The sequence below is a fragment of the Mustelus asterias genome, chromosome 16, assembly GCF_964213995.1.
Source record: "Mustelus asterias chromosome 16, sMusAst1.hap1.1, whole genome shotgun sequence".
NCBI classification, from domain to species: domain Eukaryota; kingdom Metazoa; phylum Chordata; class Chondrichthyes; order Carcharhiniformes; family Triakidae; genus Mustelus; species Mustelus asterias.
In genome coordinates, this window is record NC_135816.1 from 47,465,532 (window position 1) to 47,481,450 (window position 15,919).

At 40.2% G+C, this 15,919-nt stretch overlaps 1 protein-coding gene across 1 annotated transcript; it reads right to left on the bottom strand.

Annotated features, from left to right (window-relative positions):
* Positions 1–305: 305 nt before the first annotated feature.
* On the bottom strand, positions 306–13,886 carry LOC144505148 (ADP-ribosylation factor-like protein 9). The gene is made up of 4 exons (XM_078231049.1): positions 13,711–13,886; positions 7,172–7,340; positions 3,598–3,773; positions 306–1,579 (listed from the first exon to the last, which is right to left on the bottom strand). The coding sequence occupies exons 1-4, from the start codon at positions 13,843–13,845 to the stop codon at positions 1,400–1,402; spliced, it is 660 nt and encodes a 219-aa protein (XP_078087175.1). The 5' UTR covers positions 13,846–13,886; the 3' UTR covers positions 306–1,399.
* Between the last annotated feature and the right edge of the window lie 2,033 nt (positions 13,887–15,919).

Below are 15,919 nucleotides of genomic sequence, written 5' to 3' on the forward strand. Positions count from 1 at the left end.
CAACCTCCTCATAGCTCATGCCCTCCATACCAGGCAACATTCTGGTGAATCTTTTCTGTACCCTCTGCAAAGCCTGTGGTAGTGTGGCGACCAGAATTGAACACTATATTCCAAATGTGACTTAAGGTTCTATAAAGCTGCAACATGACTTGCCAATTTTTAAACTCGATGCCCAAACGATGAAGGCAATGTCCACTCACTTAAATAGAATGGGTAGTTATTTTCATCCAGCCATGTACATTAATAGCTCAAATGTACTATCAAAGTAGGAAATCCAAAGTAAGTAATTTATTACAAATAATTTTAAGCAAATATTTTTATTCCCTCAATTTGTGGTACTTCCACAGTTGAAATACTTCATTTCCATAATTTAAAAAATAAATCTTCCTCCACGACATGTTCTGCTATAGTAGTAAGCAATTTGTCAACTTCTGTCCTTTTTTAATAATGATTTACATCAATTTGATTTTTAAAGTTAAGAGAACCCATTGCACCTGGCACTACCACAAGATTCTACAATTGTCTACACAACCATTATAATGTAAGCAGTGAATATTGAATTATTTTAACAGTTTGGCAAAAGATTAGTGAAACTCTTCAATAATAAATACATTCAAGAAAGAAATTTGAATATTAAATTAGAAAAATCAATGGGAGGATTAAGACATGGAGAAAGACCAACTTAAAACAATGCAGATCATTTGACAAAAAAAAAACCTTAGTAATATATATAGGCTTTCATGCTTCCCAAGTGTTAGAAAGTCCTGTATAGCCAATTATTTTGTTTTGAAGAGCAATCACTTATCAGGCAAACATGATAGTCAATTTGCTACTGTTAATTGAAAGCACCAAAGGAAGTTGGGTAACAATTTTGTAATAATTATGTGTTTCTGTAAACGTTTTCACACAAGTGCTTTGGGTCTGGAATTCACTGCCTGCAAGTGTAGAGGCAGATTTAGGTGAAGCATTTGAGACAACATTAGATGATTATTTGTAATATAAACAATGTGCAGAGGTATGGGGAAAGGACCGGAATGGCACTAAGCCATGATGCTCATTTGGAGAGCATGATGGCCACCTGCTGCACCATGATACTGTAAGTAGGATAAATTTCACTACCACAAAAATATTAATGTCAAAAATACAATACATCCTACTCGAGGATACTGAAACTCAGTGTTGCTATGGAAGGTTGTTCTTGCACTCTAGGAGGCTGATTTAAAAAAAATATACATACTAGTACTTCAATTCTCGCAAAGGTAAATCCATTCCTTTTCCCCATTCCCACCAACCTTACTTGGTTAAATAATATAATTCATCTGTATTTTCATTAAGTATTACAATATTATTCAGTTAGTAAATTTCTAACAATCCTCCAGAAATATGAACTGATATTTGCTCAGCCTTTTTGAGAAATCAACTGAATGAGAAGTTCCTTAACACCCTGGATGCTTTTTGGGATTTCTGTTCCATTCTCAGTGACATTAGTAGCCATGAGGAAAAGCTTTTTTTCATAATTCACATCATGGAGTAGAAGCTTTCTATGAAGATCAGAAATATTAAGAGCTCCTTCAAGGTCCTACGAACAAAAATAATACAACTATTGAAATAATGGTTAAAAGATTTTTTACTTAAGTACAATTAATGAATGGTGAGTTTATTCATCAGTGTTGGTTAAAAAGTGGAATTGTTAGTCAAAGATGTAATGCAAACATCTATAAACTCATGTTATAATAGAGCAGCGCAGATTTTAAAAGGGAAGGTCATGCCAGACTAACTTTGAATTTTTGAAGTAACAGAACACTGCTAAGGGTAACACAGTAGACAATGCATTGGGATTTCCAAAAAGTGACCGATGACTACAGTTAGAACCCATGACTGACTAGTCAGAACATGTGCAGTCAGGAGATAAAGAGCACTACAAATAGTGAACTGACTACAAACCAAAAGAGAGAAGGGATAAAAGGTAGTTGGACTGACAAGTAGGTAGTGGTATTAGAACATAGAACATAGAAAGCCACAGCACAAACAGGCCCTTCGGCCCACAAGTTGCGCCGATCACATCCCCACCTCTAGGCCTATCTATAGCCCTCAATCCCATTAAATCCCATGTACTCATCCAGAAGTCTCTTAAAAGACCCCAACGAGTTTGCCTCCACCACCACCGACGTCAGCCGATTCCACTCACCCACCACCCTCTGAGTGAAAAACTTACCCCTGACATCCCCCCTGTACCTACCCCCCAGCACCTTAAACCTGTGTCCCCTCGTAGCAACCATTTCAGCCCTTGGAAATAGCCTCCATGTGAAAGATTGACTCTGGGTCCTCTGTTCACAATTTACATAAACAATTTGCACTCAGGACTTGGAAGTAGCATTTTTAAATTTGTCAATGACACTAATTTTGGGTTTGTTCAATAAAGACTACATTAAAAGAGTCATTAAACTTATACAATTTGCCTTGAAGGAAACGGAGAAGGGCTGATATAGTTCCAGGTTAGGATGCTGTGTGGCTTGGCAGGGAACTTGCAAGTGGTGGTGTTCCCGTGGGTCGGGTGCCATTATCTTTCTAGGTAGTAGATGCCATGGGTTTCAATGGTGCGATCGAAAGAGCCTTGGTGAGTTTCTGCAGGGCATCTTGTATATTGTACATACTGTTGCCATTTTGCATCAGTGGTGGAGATAGTGAATGTTTTAAGTTGCTGGATTGCGTGCCAATTGAGCAGACGGCTTTGCTTTGTTGGAATTGCACTCATCCAGACAAGTGGAAAGCATGCCTTCACACGCCTGACTTCTGCCTCATGAATGGTGGACAGGCTTTAGAAAGTCAGGTGGTGAGTTACATAGCTCAGAATTCCCAGTCTCTGACCAGATCTCGTAGCCCCAGTATGTATATGGCCAGTCCTGTTTCTGGTCAATGGTAATCCCCAGGATATTGATAGTGGGGGATTTAGTGATGGTTAGGTTCAATCTTGTTGGAGCTGCATCGGCTACTGAATGGGAATTGGAGATGGGCTTTGCCTGGCACTCGTGTGTTGCAAACGTTAACTTGCCACTTCTCAGCCCAAGCCTGAACGTCGTCAGGTCTTGCTGCATTGGCACAGAATACTTTAGTATTTGAAAATTGTGAATGGTGCTGCAGTGAACATCCCCACTTCTGATCTGATGATGGAGAAGTGGGTATTGAAGAAGCAGCTGAAGATGGTTGAACCTAGGACACTCACCTGAAGAACTCTTGCAACAATGTCCTGGGACTGAGGTGATTGGCATCCAACTACCACGACCATCTTAGTTTGTGCTAGGTATGATTCTAATCAGTGGTGAGTTTCCCCCCTGATTCTCATTGCCGGGGCTGCCTTGATGTTAGGGGCAGTCACTCTCAGGGCTGTATCTTAGAACATAATAGCCACAAATTTAGTATGTTTAATAGATTCTCAGCTGAAATGCCACATGTATCATCCATGGAATGAAAATGAGAGAAGTCGTACTCCCAGGAGATGAATTTCTTTTAGCGAATAAGACTATTCTCAGCAGTCCATTTTCATTTCCACTTTCCTGCTGTCCACACAACAGAAGGCTTCCGTCCAATGCACCTTACCTGTTTATTTGCCAATAGCACTAGTGGTAGTAATGGATCTTGTTTCAGCAGCCGATGCAGCTCCTGCCCAGCAAGAGGCAAACGTTCCTCGTTTGCAGAATCCACCACATAAATTAATATTTGGGCTTTGTTTAGGTAGAGATTCCAGTAGGAGCGCAAGTTGCAGCTACCTCCAACTGTAAAATAAAATGTATCTTCAAGAACTAAACAGGATATTTTGTGCATTTTTTAAGATTAAAAGGAATGTACTATTCAGATTGCAACTTGCATTTTCTAGCATTCCTTAAATGCTGCCAGGTGTCTCAAAACACTAAGTGAACGCTGTAATGTCCTAATCATGTTAGGGGGTCATGGGTTTGAAACAAAAAGGAAAAAAAATGTGGTTTGCACACAGATTCAAAGTAACTCACAACAGATTAATTAAAAGAGATGTTCCCTGCACAGAGCAGAAACGAAACTAAACGTCTGTGAAACAGTCCAATGACATCACCATCAAATCATACAATCAGCTCTTAAAGCAATCATGCAACTACTCAAATATATATCAAATATCAGGCTGGAGGGAAAAGGGCAAGAATCTGAAATTAGTTGTGAAGAAAAGGTTTTTATTCAATAGAGAGGATGGCGGTAACGTTGAAAATAAATAGATATTTTCAGAGGACAGGAAGATTATGATTAAACCTGCCAATAACGATGAAACAGAAGTCAAGGTGTAACAGCGTTAAAGCAAAGTGTGTATGCAGAAACATGAAACTGGAAGAATCAGCAATGCCATGGAGGAGTTTGAAAACCAAGAATGTGAAAGAATGTATTTGGTCTCTGGGAACCAGCAGAGCTTAGAGGAAATTCTGAGCAAGGACACAGACTGCCAGATTCTCAATGGATTGTAACTGGTTGAAGGAGCATGGTCAAATCAATTCAACAAAGTTGTGCCTCGATGCTGGGATGCCTTCACCTGAACTGTGCTGTAACCAGTGTCACAGTGAATATACAGATATGCATTTTATAGAATGGTCATTTACATCAAACACACAAAAAATTTAATAAATGTATTTGAAAGATTGTATTATACAATTCAGAGGTTTTGGGGTACTGCAAGCTGTTCTCTAATAGCAACTCAATCAAACAGGAGCAGCATCACCCACAGCCAAATATTAACTATCTTCCTTACAAATGTGTCCCCTAATGATTTAAATATCCAAGAATTTGGCTATACCCTGGGTCTGTTGACCTACAAACACTTAATATTTCACAGAGATCACTCCAGTGACCTTTGACTTAGTTTACTTCTAAAACATGAGCAAAGACATCAATAGAGAAAATAGATGCTACTTGTTCAATATGCTAATAGATTAACCGATTTGCAAATAATTACAAATAACTGAGCCAAAGAAAATGGTGAGGCTGAATAAAAACTGAACCTGTGTATCCATGTTAATTGGACAATATAATTCAGAGAACGATAACTGCAATTTAATTGAAATTATTCTTTCCACTTCTTTAACAGTCCCCACTGCCTCTAGTCATGTCAAAGCTGCTTTGTTAGCTTCCTCGCCATCTTTATTCAATGCTGTTGGAATAATTTACGCTATAGTAAAAGCGGATTGAATGTCAATGATAAATGTCACACCAACATTCCCCATATTTTTGTATTCATTCGCGGGATGTGGGCTTTGCTGGCAAGGCCAGCATTCATTGCCCATCCCTAATTGCCCTTGAGAAGGGTGGCGAGCTGCCTTCTGAAACCATTACAGTCCATTTTTGTAGTTACTAACACAGTGCTGTTAGGAAGGGAGTTGCAGGATTTTGATCAAGCGACAGTGAAGGAATGCCGACATAGTGTCTTCCATATAAGTCAGGATGGTGATGTTCCCATGTATCTGCTGCCCTTTTCCTTCTAGATGGTGGTGGTCATGGGTTTGGAAGGTGCTGTCTAAGGAACCTTGGTAGGTGGTACACACTGCTGCTACTGCGTGTCAGTGGTGGAAGGAGTGAATGTTTGTGGAAGGGATGCCTATCAAGCGGGCTGCTTCATTCTGGATAGCGCCTTGGTTCTTGGGTGTTGGAGCTGCACTCGTTGAAGCAAGGGGAGAGTATTCCATCATACTCCCGAATTGTGCCTTGTAGATTGTGAACAGGCTTTGAGGAGTCAGGAGGCAAGTTACTCGCCACAGGATTCCTCGTCTCTGACCAGTATAGCCTAACTGCTGCATGAACCCATCTGCCTATATAGTTATAACTTATGAATTTCTATACTACTTACCACAACAAGCTGTGTAGCATCTGTAAACCTCCATTGATTGGTTACAACCATTGTATTTCTGTATGGTACAGTAAAATATTGGGTGGTTGTATGTTGTGCAGGTGGGACACATGCAATTTAGTAAAAGACTGATTTCTTAAGTACTGTATTGTTGTAAATAATCTTCCTCCATTGTTCCAACCTGCTCAAACAGCAGGGTTTACATCAATTTTAATTTCTGCCAGATCTGCTGGATTCTCCACCGTTGAAACTCCAATAGGAATTCTGCTCCTTCGCTGCTGAATGTTGATAATTTGTATAATTAAGATTGTACAGTTATCAAGATTAACTTAAATTATCCGTCATCTTGAAAGTTCTACACCAAAGATTACCAGCATGCTTGTTTGCCAAAATTATGCACCTCACACAAATTTCTGCTTATAGACTGCAGTAAATGACTTTTAAAAAAACCCTCGTTTTCATTAGCTTAGTGATTCTCAATTTTTCTTTCCTTTTTTCATCATTAATGGCCTTCCAAATTCATAATCTAATCTACTAAGAATTCAATTTTACATTCAACAGCTTCCTTCATAGGACATTCCCTTGAATTTCTTTATCAATGTGATAGCTGAATCACTATTGTTCTCTATTCGGCTTGGTGTGTTTACAGTTCCTCAAATCTCTCATATCTCTCGCTGGTATAACTAGAATCTATACTTTAGAAGGTCCACCTTTACCCCTTCATCTGTGAAAATGTTGACCTTGCTATCGCTGACTTCAAACAGCATTCCATAGCTCTCTCTTTTATGCCAAATACCTTTCTGTTCAAAATTTGAATATTGCTCCTATATCTGTCAAGGTTCTGTTAGGATTCTTATACTTATGGGAAAAGCTAGGCTTTTCCTCCTCAACTGAAAATATTCCATTCTATAGATTTTCCCTCTTTCTTTAACCTCAATGTTGCAATTATTTAATAATTTGTTTCCCAGACTTGTAAAAACTAATTTTGGCTTTACCTAATCACCAATATTGTGTCTCCACTTACTCTGTTGAACTCTGTGATGTACCTTTGCATTTTGCTTTGGCATCATGCATCTTATTGACAACCTCATGTAACAGGATTGCTTTTCCTGTGGATAACAAGTTATATTCAAGTAGCGTCTTTAAAGTAATAAAATGTTTCAAGGCACTAAACACTGGAGGATTATGAAACAAAATATAACATGAGATGTTAGAGCCAATGAACAAAAGCTTGGTCAAAGAGAGATTTTGAAGAACATTTTCTTTGAACAATTCTTCTGAATCTTGCATCTTGTATCATGTTGTACTCACTTTCAAGGAAATCCAATTTGCAGCCTCCTGCGTGTATGCAGACTGCATTAAAGCCTTGAGTAGGTGATGTGCTTTGCTTCACTGTGTGATCGGCCAAACAGTTGAGAATGCTGGTTTTTCCTGCACCATCTAAACCAAGAACCAGAATCTGCTTTTCCCTAGGTTGGATCTGTTTGAAAAAAACTCCAATTAATAAAGAAACTAACTATGCAATTAAATAAACATCAAGCTAATGAAATCACAATACATAAGAGTTAAAAAGGGTAACGGTTATTACATGTAACAAAGAGACAAAACCCATCTAATATGCTGGACAAATATTGATTCTTCCATCATCAATATATCTTCGAGCCACAAATCTTAATTTGCTGTGTAAGACTTCCACTTTACCCCACTATCAGCATACATACATTACTTCATTGTCCATTCCAATATAATGCTAGCTGCTGAGATTATGGATAAAATATTCTGGGATGTATGCCAGTTTACTGCTACTGAAATTATGTCACAGTATCCTAATCAAGCCTTCTCCCATACATACAAGGAAAGCAACAAAGAAGCTAAAATCAGAAGTGTAAAGGATAAATTAAAAGAAAATATATATGAGAGGCTGTGGAAGAGATTCACCAGAATGGTTCCAAGGATGAGTGAATTGAGCTACAAGGTTAGTTTTGAGAAGCTAGGGTTGGGTGGCACAGTGGTTAGCACTACTGCCTCACAGTGCCAGGGACTCAGGTTCGATTCTTGGCTTGGGTCACTGTCTATGCGGAGTCTATACGTTCTCCCCATGTCTGCGTGGGTTTTCTCCGGGTGCTCCAGTTTCCTCCCACAGTTTGAAACATGCTGGTTAGGTGCATTGGCCATGCTAAAATCTCCCTCAGTGTACCCAAACAGATGCTAGAGTGTGGCGTCTAGGGGATTTTCATAGCAGTATAAGCCTACTTGTGAGATTAATAAATAAATAAATTTGGAACAAGAGGTAGATGGGGAGATCTGATAGAGGTAAACAAGATTATGACAGGCTTAAGACAAGGTAAAAAGCTGTTCCTATTAGCTAAATCATAAGAACTATGGGACAGAGATTTATGGTTTTGAGCACGAGATACAGAGGGGTGTGAGGATTTTCTTTATGCAGCAAGTTCTAATGACCTGGAACTTACTGCCCACAAGAAAGCAGAGATGATTAATGATTTCAAGAGGAAACTAAATGGACATTTGAGGGAAATAAACTTGCAGGGCTACAGCAACAGAATGGGACCACTGGAAACTAACTGGATTGCTCTACAGAGAGCCAGCATGAAATTGATGGAACAAATGGCCTCCTGTGCCATAATGACTATGACAATTAAGTAACTGAAGTAGAAAGCATGTTTAGGTTAAAGGAAAACACTGCCGATGCAGGAATCTGAAACTAAAAAAGAAAATGCTGGAAAATCTCAGCCGGTCTGACCACATCTGTGGAGAGAGACTAGAGCCAAGCATCTTTAGGTAGTGGACTGTTTAAAAATATCAAAATTGATCGATGATAGATCACAGAGGCTTTCAACTTTCTCCAATCAATTCACTGCTGAGGCTACTTTCCACCTGCTGTTGAATAGAACAAAGAAAAAGTATAAAATGTTAAATTGCAGTTGAAATAAGCTTTTCCTGTAACTCCGCTTGTCCCACTCATGCCAATTCCACATAGAACTACAAATATCTTCTCTTTGGGTGTATGTCCACTTCCGTTTTGAAACCCATGATTAAATCTGCCTCCACCATACTCTAGGGAAGTGCATTCCAGAACCTAACTATTTGCTGCATAAAAGAGTTTTTCCTCATGTCACCATTGACCAAAGAAACAATCACTTTAAAATTAATGCCCTATGGGTTCCTGATTCTTCCACCAATAGGAACAATTTCTCCACTTACTCTGCCTAGATCCCTCATGATGTTGAGCACTTCTATTACATCACCTCATCTCTTCTGTAAGGATAACAACCCCAGATTCCCCAATCCATTCACGTAACTGAAGTGCCTCAACTCCAGAAATATTCTCACAAATCACTTCTGAACCTTATCTAAAACTGTCACATCCATCCTGAAGTGTGGTGTCCAGAATTGGGCATAGTAATCCACTTAAGGTTGAACTGGTGTTTTATACATGTTGATCAGAACTTCCTTGCTTTTGTACCTCTATTCATGAAGCTCAGAATCCCATATTGCATTTAACCACTTACCTGTCACCTTCAATAATGTGTGCATATACCCCAAAATTTCTGTGTATCCTTTATTTTATATTGTCTCTACTCATTCTTCCTACATAAATGTATCACTTCACTCCTTTCTGCATTATATTTAATCTGCCACATGAGCACATATTCCACCAGCCTGTGTCCTCTTGAAACAAGTTTTATGTCATCTGCAAATTTTGAAATTGTGCCCTGTACACACAAATCTAGTTCATTTATAGAGATCAAGAAATGGTATACTGAACTCTGGGAAACCCCACTGTGTACCTTCCTCTAAGAAGCTACCATTCACCACTACTCTATTTCATTACTGCCACTGTCACATTTATTCCATGGGCATCAGCTTTGTTGGCATTGTGTTGCATTTGTTTAAATGCCCTTTAGAAGTCCAAATACACCAGATCAGCCTCATTACCCTCGTCAATCCTGTTACCCCATCAAAAAATACAATCAATCATAGTTATTAAACACAATTTGCCCTGAACAGAGTTGATCACCATGCCACACACTATGGTCTGAGCTGATGTCTGTGTTGTCTTTCTTAAGGAGCAATTTGCTACTTCCCTGGCTTCTCCCCATAGTCCTGCTCATTCTTCCTTTTCAGATAATAATCCAAGCTCCTCTTGAATGCCTCAATTGAACCTGTCTCCACCACACTCTCAGGCAGTGCATTCCATATCCTAGCCAGTATATGCATGAGAAAGGTTTTCCACATGTCACCATTGCTTCATTTGCCAATTCTTTTAAATCTTTGCTCTCTGGTTCTCGATCCTTCCACTCATGGGAACAATTTCTACTCGCTGCTCTGTCCGGACCCCTCACGATTTTGGATACCTCTACCAAATCATTTCTCAACTTTCTCTTCTCCAAGGAGAATAGCCCCAACTTCTGCAATCTTATCAATGTAACTGAAATTTCTCATCCCCGTTTTACCTCGCGGCTATTAAAAAGCTGAAATTGCGCAAGTAGAGGTTGGAAGCTGCGCAGTCATTAAGGCAGTCCGAGTTGGAGCAGGTTTGAGGGAATTCAGAGGCTTGATCTTCGAAAGTGAAATGTTTGAAGTCCCTCATAAGGGAGGCAGAGTTTCAATAAGACCGGTTCACTCAGTGTTAACTGATGTCGCCGGATGGATTGCTGAGAAATCTGTGGGATCTTGGTGATATTTGCTATTTACTGTAGTGTGTAGTGTTCAACCACAGTTTACCTGTTAATTCACTTGTTATTCATATTAATCCTGCATGTTAGAATACAAGAGATTAGCAAGTTTTTTTTTCTAATAAAGTTTATTTCTGTTTCTTCAAAGCCTGTGGAATCTTGAGTCTTTATTCCCTTAGCAAGAGTCTTAAATCTCAAACGTTGTCAATCTTAAACAGAATATTATTGGTCCCTAACTGAATCTTACCAATAACCTGGGGATCTGGTCCAAGATCATAACACTCCCTAGGTTATAAAAAGGAGAATAATTTGGGATGATGCCCGCTGATATCTGCTATTGAGTGATCCCTTTGGAAAATGCATGTTTGTGGCTGTTTTGTGATTATCCACATGGAATAACATGCCAAACTCACTATCTTGACTCGCATCTAGAAAACAGTCCTTTGGGTGAGCGGGTGAAGGGCTGTATACAAGGAGTTGGCATAATCTGGAAAGAGAAGCAGAAAACCTGGGAAGGGCAGAACATAGACTTTATGCTTTGGAACCTCATCCAATTTGCTGCAGCAATGGCTGCACATGCTTAAGAAATACATAAAAAGCCAAGCAACAGAAGTAGGCTGTTCAGCCCCTTGAGGGAGGCAATGGCTTAATGGTATTACCGCTAGACTATTAATCCAGAAACTCAGCTAATGTTCTGGGGACCCGGGTTCGAATCCCGCCACGGCAGATGGTGGAATTTGAATTCATTAAGTAGCATCTGGAATTAAGAATCTGCTGATGACCATGAAATCATTATCGATTGTTGAAAAAAAAACTTCTGGTTCACTAATACTCTTTAGGGAAGGAAATCTGCTGTCCTTACCTGGTCTGGTGTACATGTGACTCCAGACCCACAGCAATATGGTTGACTCTCAACTACCCTCTGAACAAGGGCAACTAGGGATGGGTGATAAATGCTGGCCAGCCAGCGACGTCCAAATGAATTTTTAAAAATCCCTATTTCACCATTCAGTGAAATCACAGTTTTTGTATCTTAACTCTGTCCATCTGTCTTGGTCCATATCCTTTATACTCTTCTAGCAAAAATCTCAAAATCAAAACTATTAATTGCACTTACATCTAGTTTTTGTGGGACAAAGGTCTACACTTCTAACAGCTTTTGCATGAAGAGATATTTAAAGTTATGTTCCCTTGCCCGAGACTCCACTGCCAAGAGAGAGAGATTTCCCTCTATCCCATCAATTGCTTTCAAAATCCTAAAGAAAGCTCAAAATCACCCCTTAACCTTATATATGCCAAGAAATACAAGCACATTTGATGTAATCTCTTCTCATTATGTAACCCCAGGAGCCCTGATAATATTCTGGTGAAACCATGCTGAACTCATTCCAAGGCCGACACATCCTTTCTAAGGTGTGCTGCCCAGAACCATACAGAGTACTCCAGATTAGTCCAACCAGGCCTTTGTATTGCTGTAGCAAAACTTCACAACATTTATATTCTGACACTCTAGTTATAATGGCTAACATTCCATTAACATTTATTTCCACTTGTCTAGTACATTTTAATGATCGGTGTGCATGACTCCCTAGTAGCTACAGCGCAATGGTTAGCGCTGCTACCTCATTTCTAGGGATCTGGGTTCAATGCCGGCCTTGGGTGACTGTGGAGTTTGCACATTCTCCCTGTGTCTGCGTGGGTTTTCTCCGAGTGCTCCGGTTTCCTCCCACAGTCCAAAGATGTGCGGGTTAGATGGATTGGCCATGCTAAATTAACCCTTAGTGTCCCAAGATGTTAGGTTAGGGGGGGAAAATATCAGAGTTGGTGCAGACTCAAAAGGCCGAATGGCCTCTTCTGCACTGTAGGGATTTTATGAACATTCAATCATAATTTCATACGAGGTTTATAATTCCAGATTTATTAATGGAATTTAAAATCCCACCACCTACCATAGTAGAATTTAAACTCATATCTTGGGCCCCTGGATTACTAGTCCAGTGAAATTCACCACCACCTCTCTCCTGATGGTGGGACAGGACATATTTAGGAATGGTAATGTGGTACTCTGGAACATTGACCGTAATATATGATCTTCATGTCTGACCGTGTCTTCAGTGGTAATGTCACTGGACTAGTAATCCAGCATCCTAGGCTGTTGCTTGACTTGTTTGTGGGATAACTCTCCCAATTGCCTTCTGGAAGGCTATTTTAACTCCATTCATTGAAATTCCCCACCTGCTACTTAAGTAACTTCATCAAAAAAAAACCAAGGTTAGGCTCATTAGACACGACTTACTCTTTACAAATCTATGTTAGCCTTCATTAAAAAAAAGATTAGGCTCATTAGACACAATTCACCCTTTATCAATCTATGTTAGCCTTCTGTAATCGGCTAAATCACTCTACAGTATTCAACTATGCTAACCAGACTATTTATTTCCTTTTTAAAGCAAATGCATGCAGCATTTTTAGCCACATTTACTCATTGAATAATTTAACTTTGGCACCATGGTCTATTGCAGGCAAAATATACTACTAGGGAAATGTTTAATGATAGTTCTGAAATTAATGAATTTGTACTTCACTTAAATATAAAATCATTAACAGACGCGACTAAGCTGGATGAAGTCTGAATCATACCACAGATATTGTTTTATCAGTTATGTTAGTGTATCGTAATTTTCAGAGCTTTAATGAATTTCAAATTCAGCAAAACAAACTTATTTTGAATACTAGTAACCCAAAACATGATCATTTCTATAACTTTTTCCCTAATGGTTTCTTTGTTCAGTAGATTACAGCATATTCTTTAGTTCATGTCTGAGCCTCCTTATGTCATTCATCGCTGTTTATGGCTGAGAAGGAAGTAATTCGGCCAATCATAGATCCGTACCAATTCTTTATTTGGACAATCCAAAAAAAAAACGCCTCCTACCTCCCCACAGTCCTACATCTTTCTGTATCAATTGCTCCACCACCTTTCCTTGAAAGATGCCATGATGCCTGCCTCAGTTTATGATAAAGCATTTAATTTTCTGTACAAAGAAATACCAAACCACATAATCGTAATAGGATTTTATATCGACCGCAGCCAGTTCCCGTCTCCTCCTTATGCACAGAAGAAATGCACCTAGTTTTTTCCTTGCTTTTTACCTCTTTGATACGCTCGTACTCTTCCTCGAAATAGCATCTTTTGCCGTTGAAGTACTTCCAGGAGATGAGCAGAACGCTGCCCAAGATTGCAACTACAGCTCCTATTGCAGCTCCGATTTGGCGCAGGTGACCCATGGTTCCACGTTGAGGAACCAGCACAAGAAACGTCGCCTCGCTTCTGCGCTCAGCCACTACTTGCTGCTTGGACGTCACGCCGCAAACTCACACCCAGCAATGATTCAAGCTCTTTCATTCTGACAAGTAACGTGCAACACGGACCAAAGAAAGTTAAGAGACGGGTTTAGCATTTCCTGTGCACAGAGCGATTCTACTTACGGTTTGATTGGCCCAAAATCTTCACTGTAGGGATTCCCATAGAAGTCATATAATCCCTACAGTGCAGAAGGAGGCCATTTGGCCCATCAAGCCTGGACCAACAACAATCCCACCCAGGGATATCCCCATAATCACACATATTTGCCCTGCTAATCCCCCTGAATGAACAATTTAGCATGGCCAATCAACTTAACCAGCACATTTTTGGACTGTGGGAGGAAACCAGAGCACCCGGAGGAAAACCAGGCAAACGCAGAGAATGTGCAAACTCCACACAGACAGCGACCCAAGCTGGGAATCGAACCCAGATCTCTGGCACTGTGAGGCAGCAGTGTGAACCTCTGTGCCACCCACAATGAAATAGAAGAAACATCCTCAGATCATAGACAAGGGAAGATGATAACTCAAACCCTGTAGCAGTACGCGCTCATTATTTTTCATGGATTTTCCAGATTATCGTCAGTGGCAAATATTAGTGTAATCGTGACTTCTTATCTTTCAGTGTCTGCTAAGGAAATAGCGTTTGCCAAAACAGCACATTATGTAAAGTATCATCAACTCAGATGTTATATCTCATCAAAAATTATTTATCATTTTGTTCATGACAAAAAAAACTTTTAATTCCATTCGAAGGATCTATTTATGGGGTAGGAAGGAAAGGTTTTGAAACAAAATGAAGTATTTCCCATTACCAAAAATATTGTAAGCAAGATATCCCATGTTTTCTCCATGTTAGTAAATGGATTATATATGTAAAGAATAAATTATAAATAGCCCCAGTTAATATATTGTATTCCTGGATAGAAATTCAGTAGTTTCTTCTACTAAAATGCTCTTCAGATTTCTAAATGGGAAAAGGCTTTGGAAATCTGAAGCACAAGGGGACTTGGGAGTCCTGGCTCAGGACTCTCTTAAGGTTAACATGCAGGTTCAGTTGGCAGTTAGGAAGGCAAATTCAATGTTATCATAGAATATCATAGAAACCCTACAATGCAGAAAGAGGCCATTGGGCCCATCGAGTCTGCACCGACCACAATCCCACCCAGGCCCCACCCCCATATCCCTACATATTTACCCGCTAACCCCTCTAACCTACGCATCTCAGGACACTAAGGGACAATTTTAGCATGGCCAATTAACCTAACCCGCACATCTTTGGACTGTGGGAGGAAACCGGAGCACCCGGAGGAAACCCACGCAGACACGAAGAGAATGTGCAAACTCCACACAGACAATGTTAGCACTGATTTCTGAAGGGCTATAATACAAGAGCAGGGATGTACTGCTGGGGCTGTATAAGGCTCTGATCGGACCCCATTTGGAATATTGTGGGCAGTTTTGGGCCCCATACTGAAGGAAGAGTGTGCTGGCCTCGGAGGAGGTCCAGAGGAGGTTCACAAGAATGATCCCAGGAATCATAGAATCATAGAAACCCTACAGTGCAGAAGGAGGCCATTCAGCCCATCGAGTCTGCACCGACCACAATCCCACCCAGGCCCTACCCCCACATATTTTACCCGCTAATCCCTCTAACCTACGCATCCCAGGACTCTAAGGGGCAATGTTTTTTTTAACCTGGCCAATCAACCTAACCCGCACATCTTTGGACTGTGGGAGGAAACCGGAGCACCCGGAGGAAACCCACGCAGACACGAGGAGAATGTGCAAACTCCACACAGACAGTGACCTGAGCCAGGAATCGAACCCGGGACCCTGGAGCTGTGAAGCAGCAGTGCTAACCACTGTGCTACCGTGCCGCCCACGGCACGAATGAAAGGTTTGTCGTATGAGGAATGGTTGAGGAGTCTGGGTCTATACTCAATGGGGTTTAGAAGGATGAGGGGGGATCTAATTGAAACTTACAGAATACTGA

Excerpts from the sequence above, each read along its gene's own strand:
- LOC144505148 (XM_078231049.1), bottom strand. The coding sequence starts at position 13,845 with ATGGGTCACCTGCGCCAAATCGGAGCTGCAATAGGAGCTGTAGTTGCA. Across the intron at positions 7,341-13,710 it reads AGTACGAGCGTATCAAAGAG|ATCCAACCTAGGGAAAAGCA; the intron begins GTAAAAAGCAAG and ends TTTTTCAAACAG. Across the intron at positions 1,580-3,597 it reads TGCTATTGGCAAATAAACAG|GACCTTGAAGGAGCTCTTAA; the intron begins GTAAGGTGCATT and ends TTTTGTTCGTAG.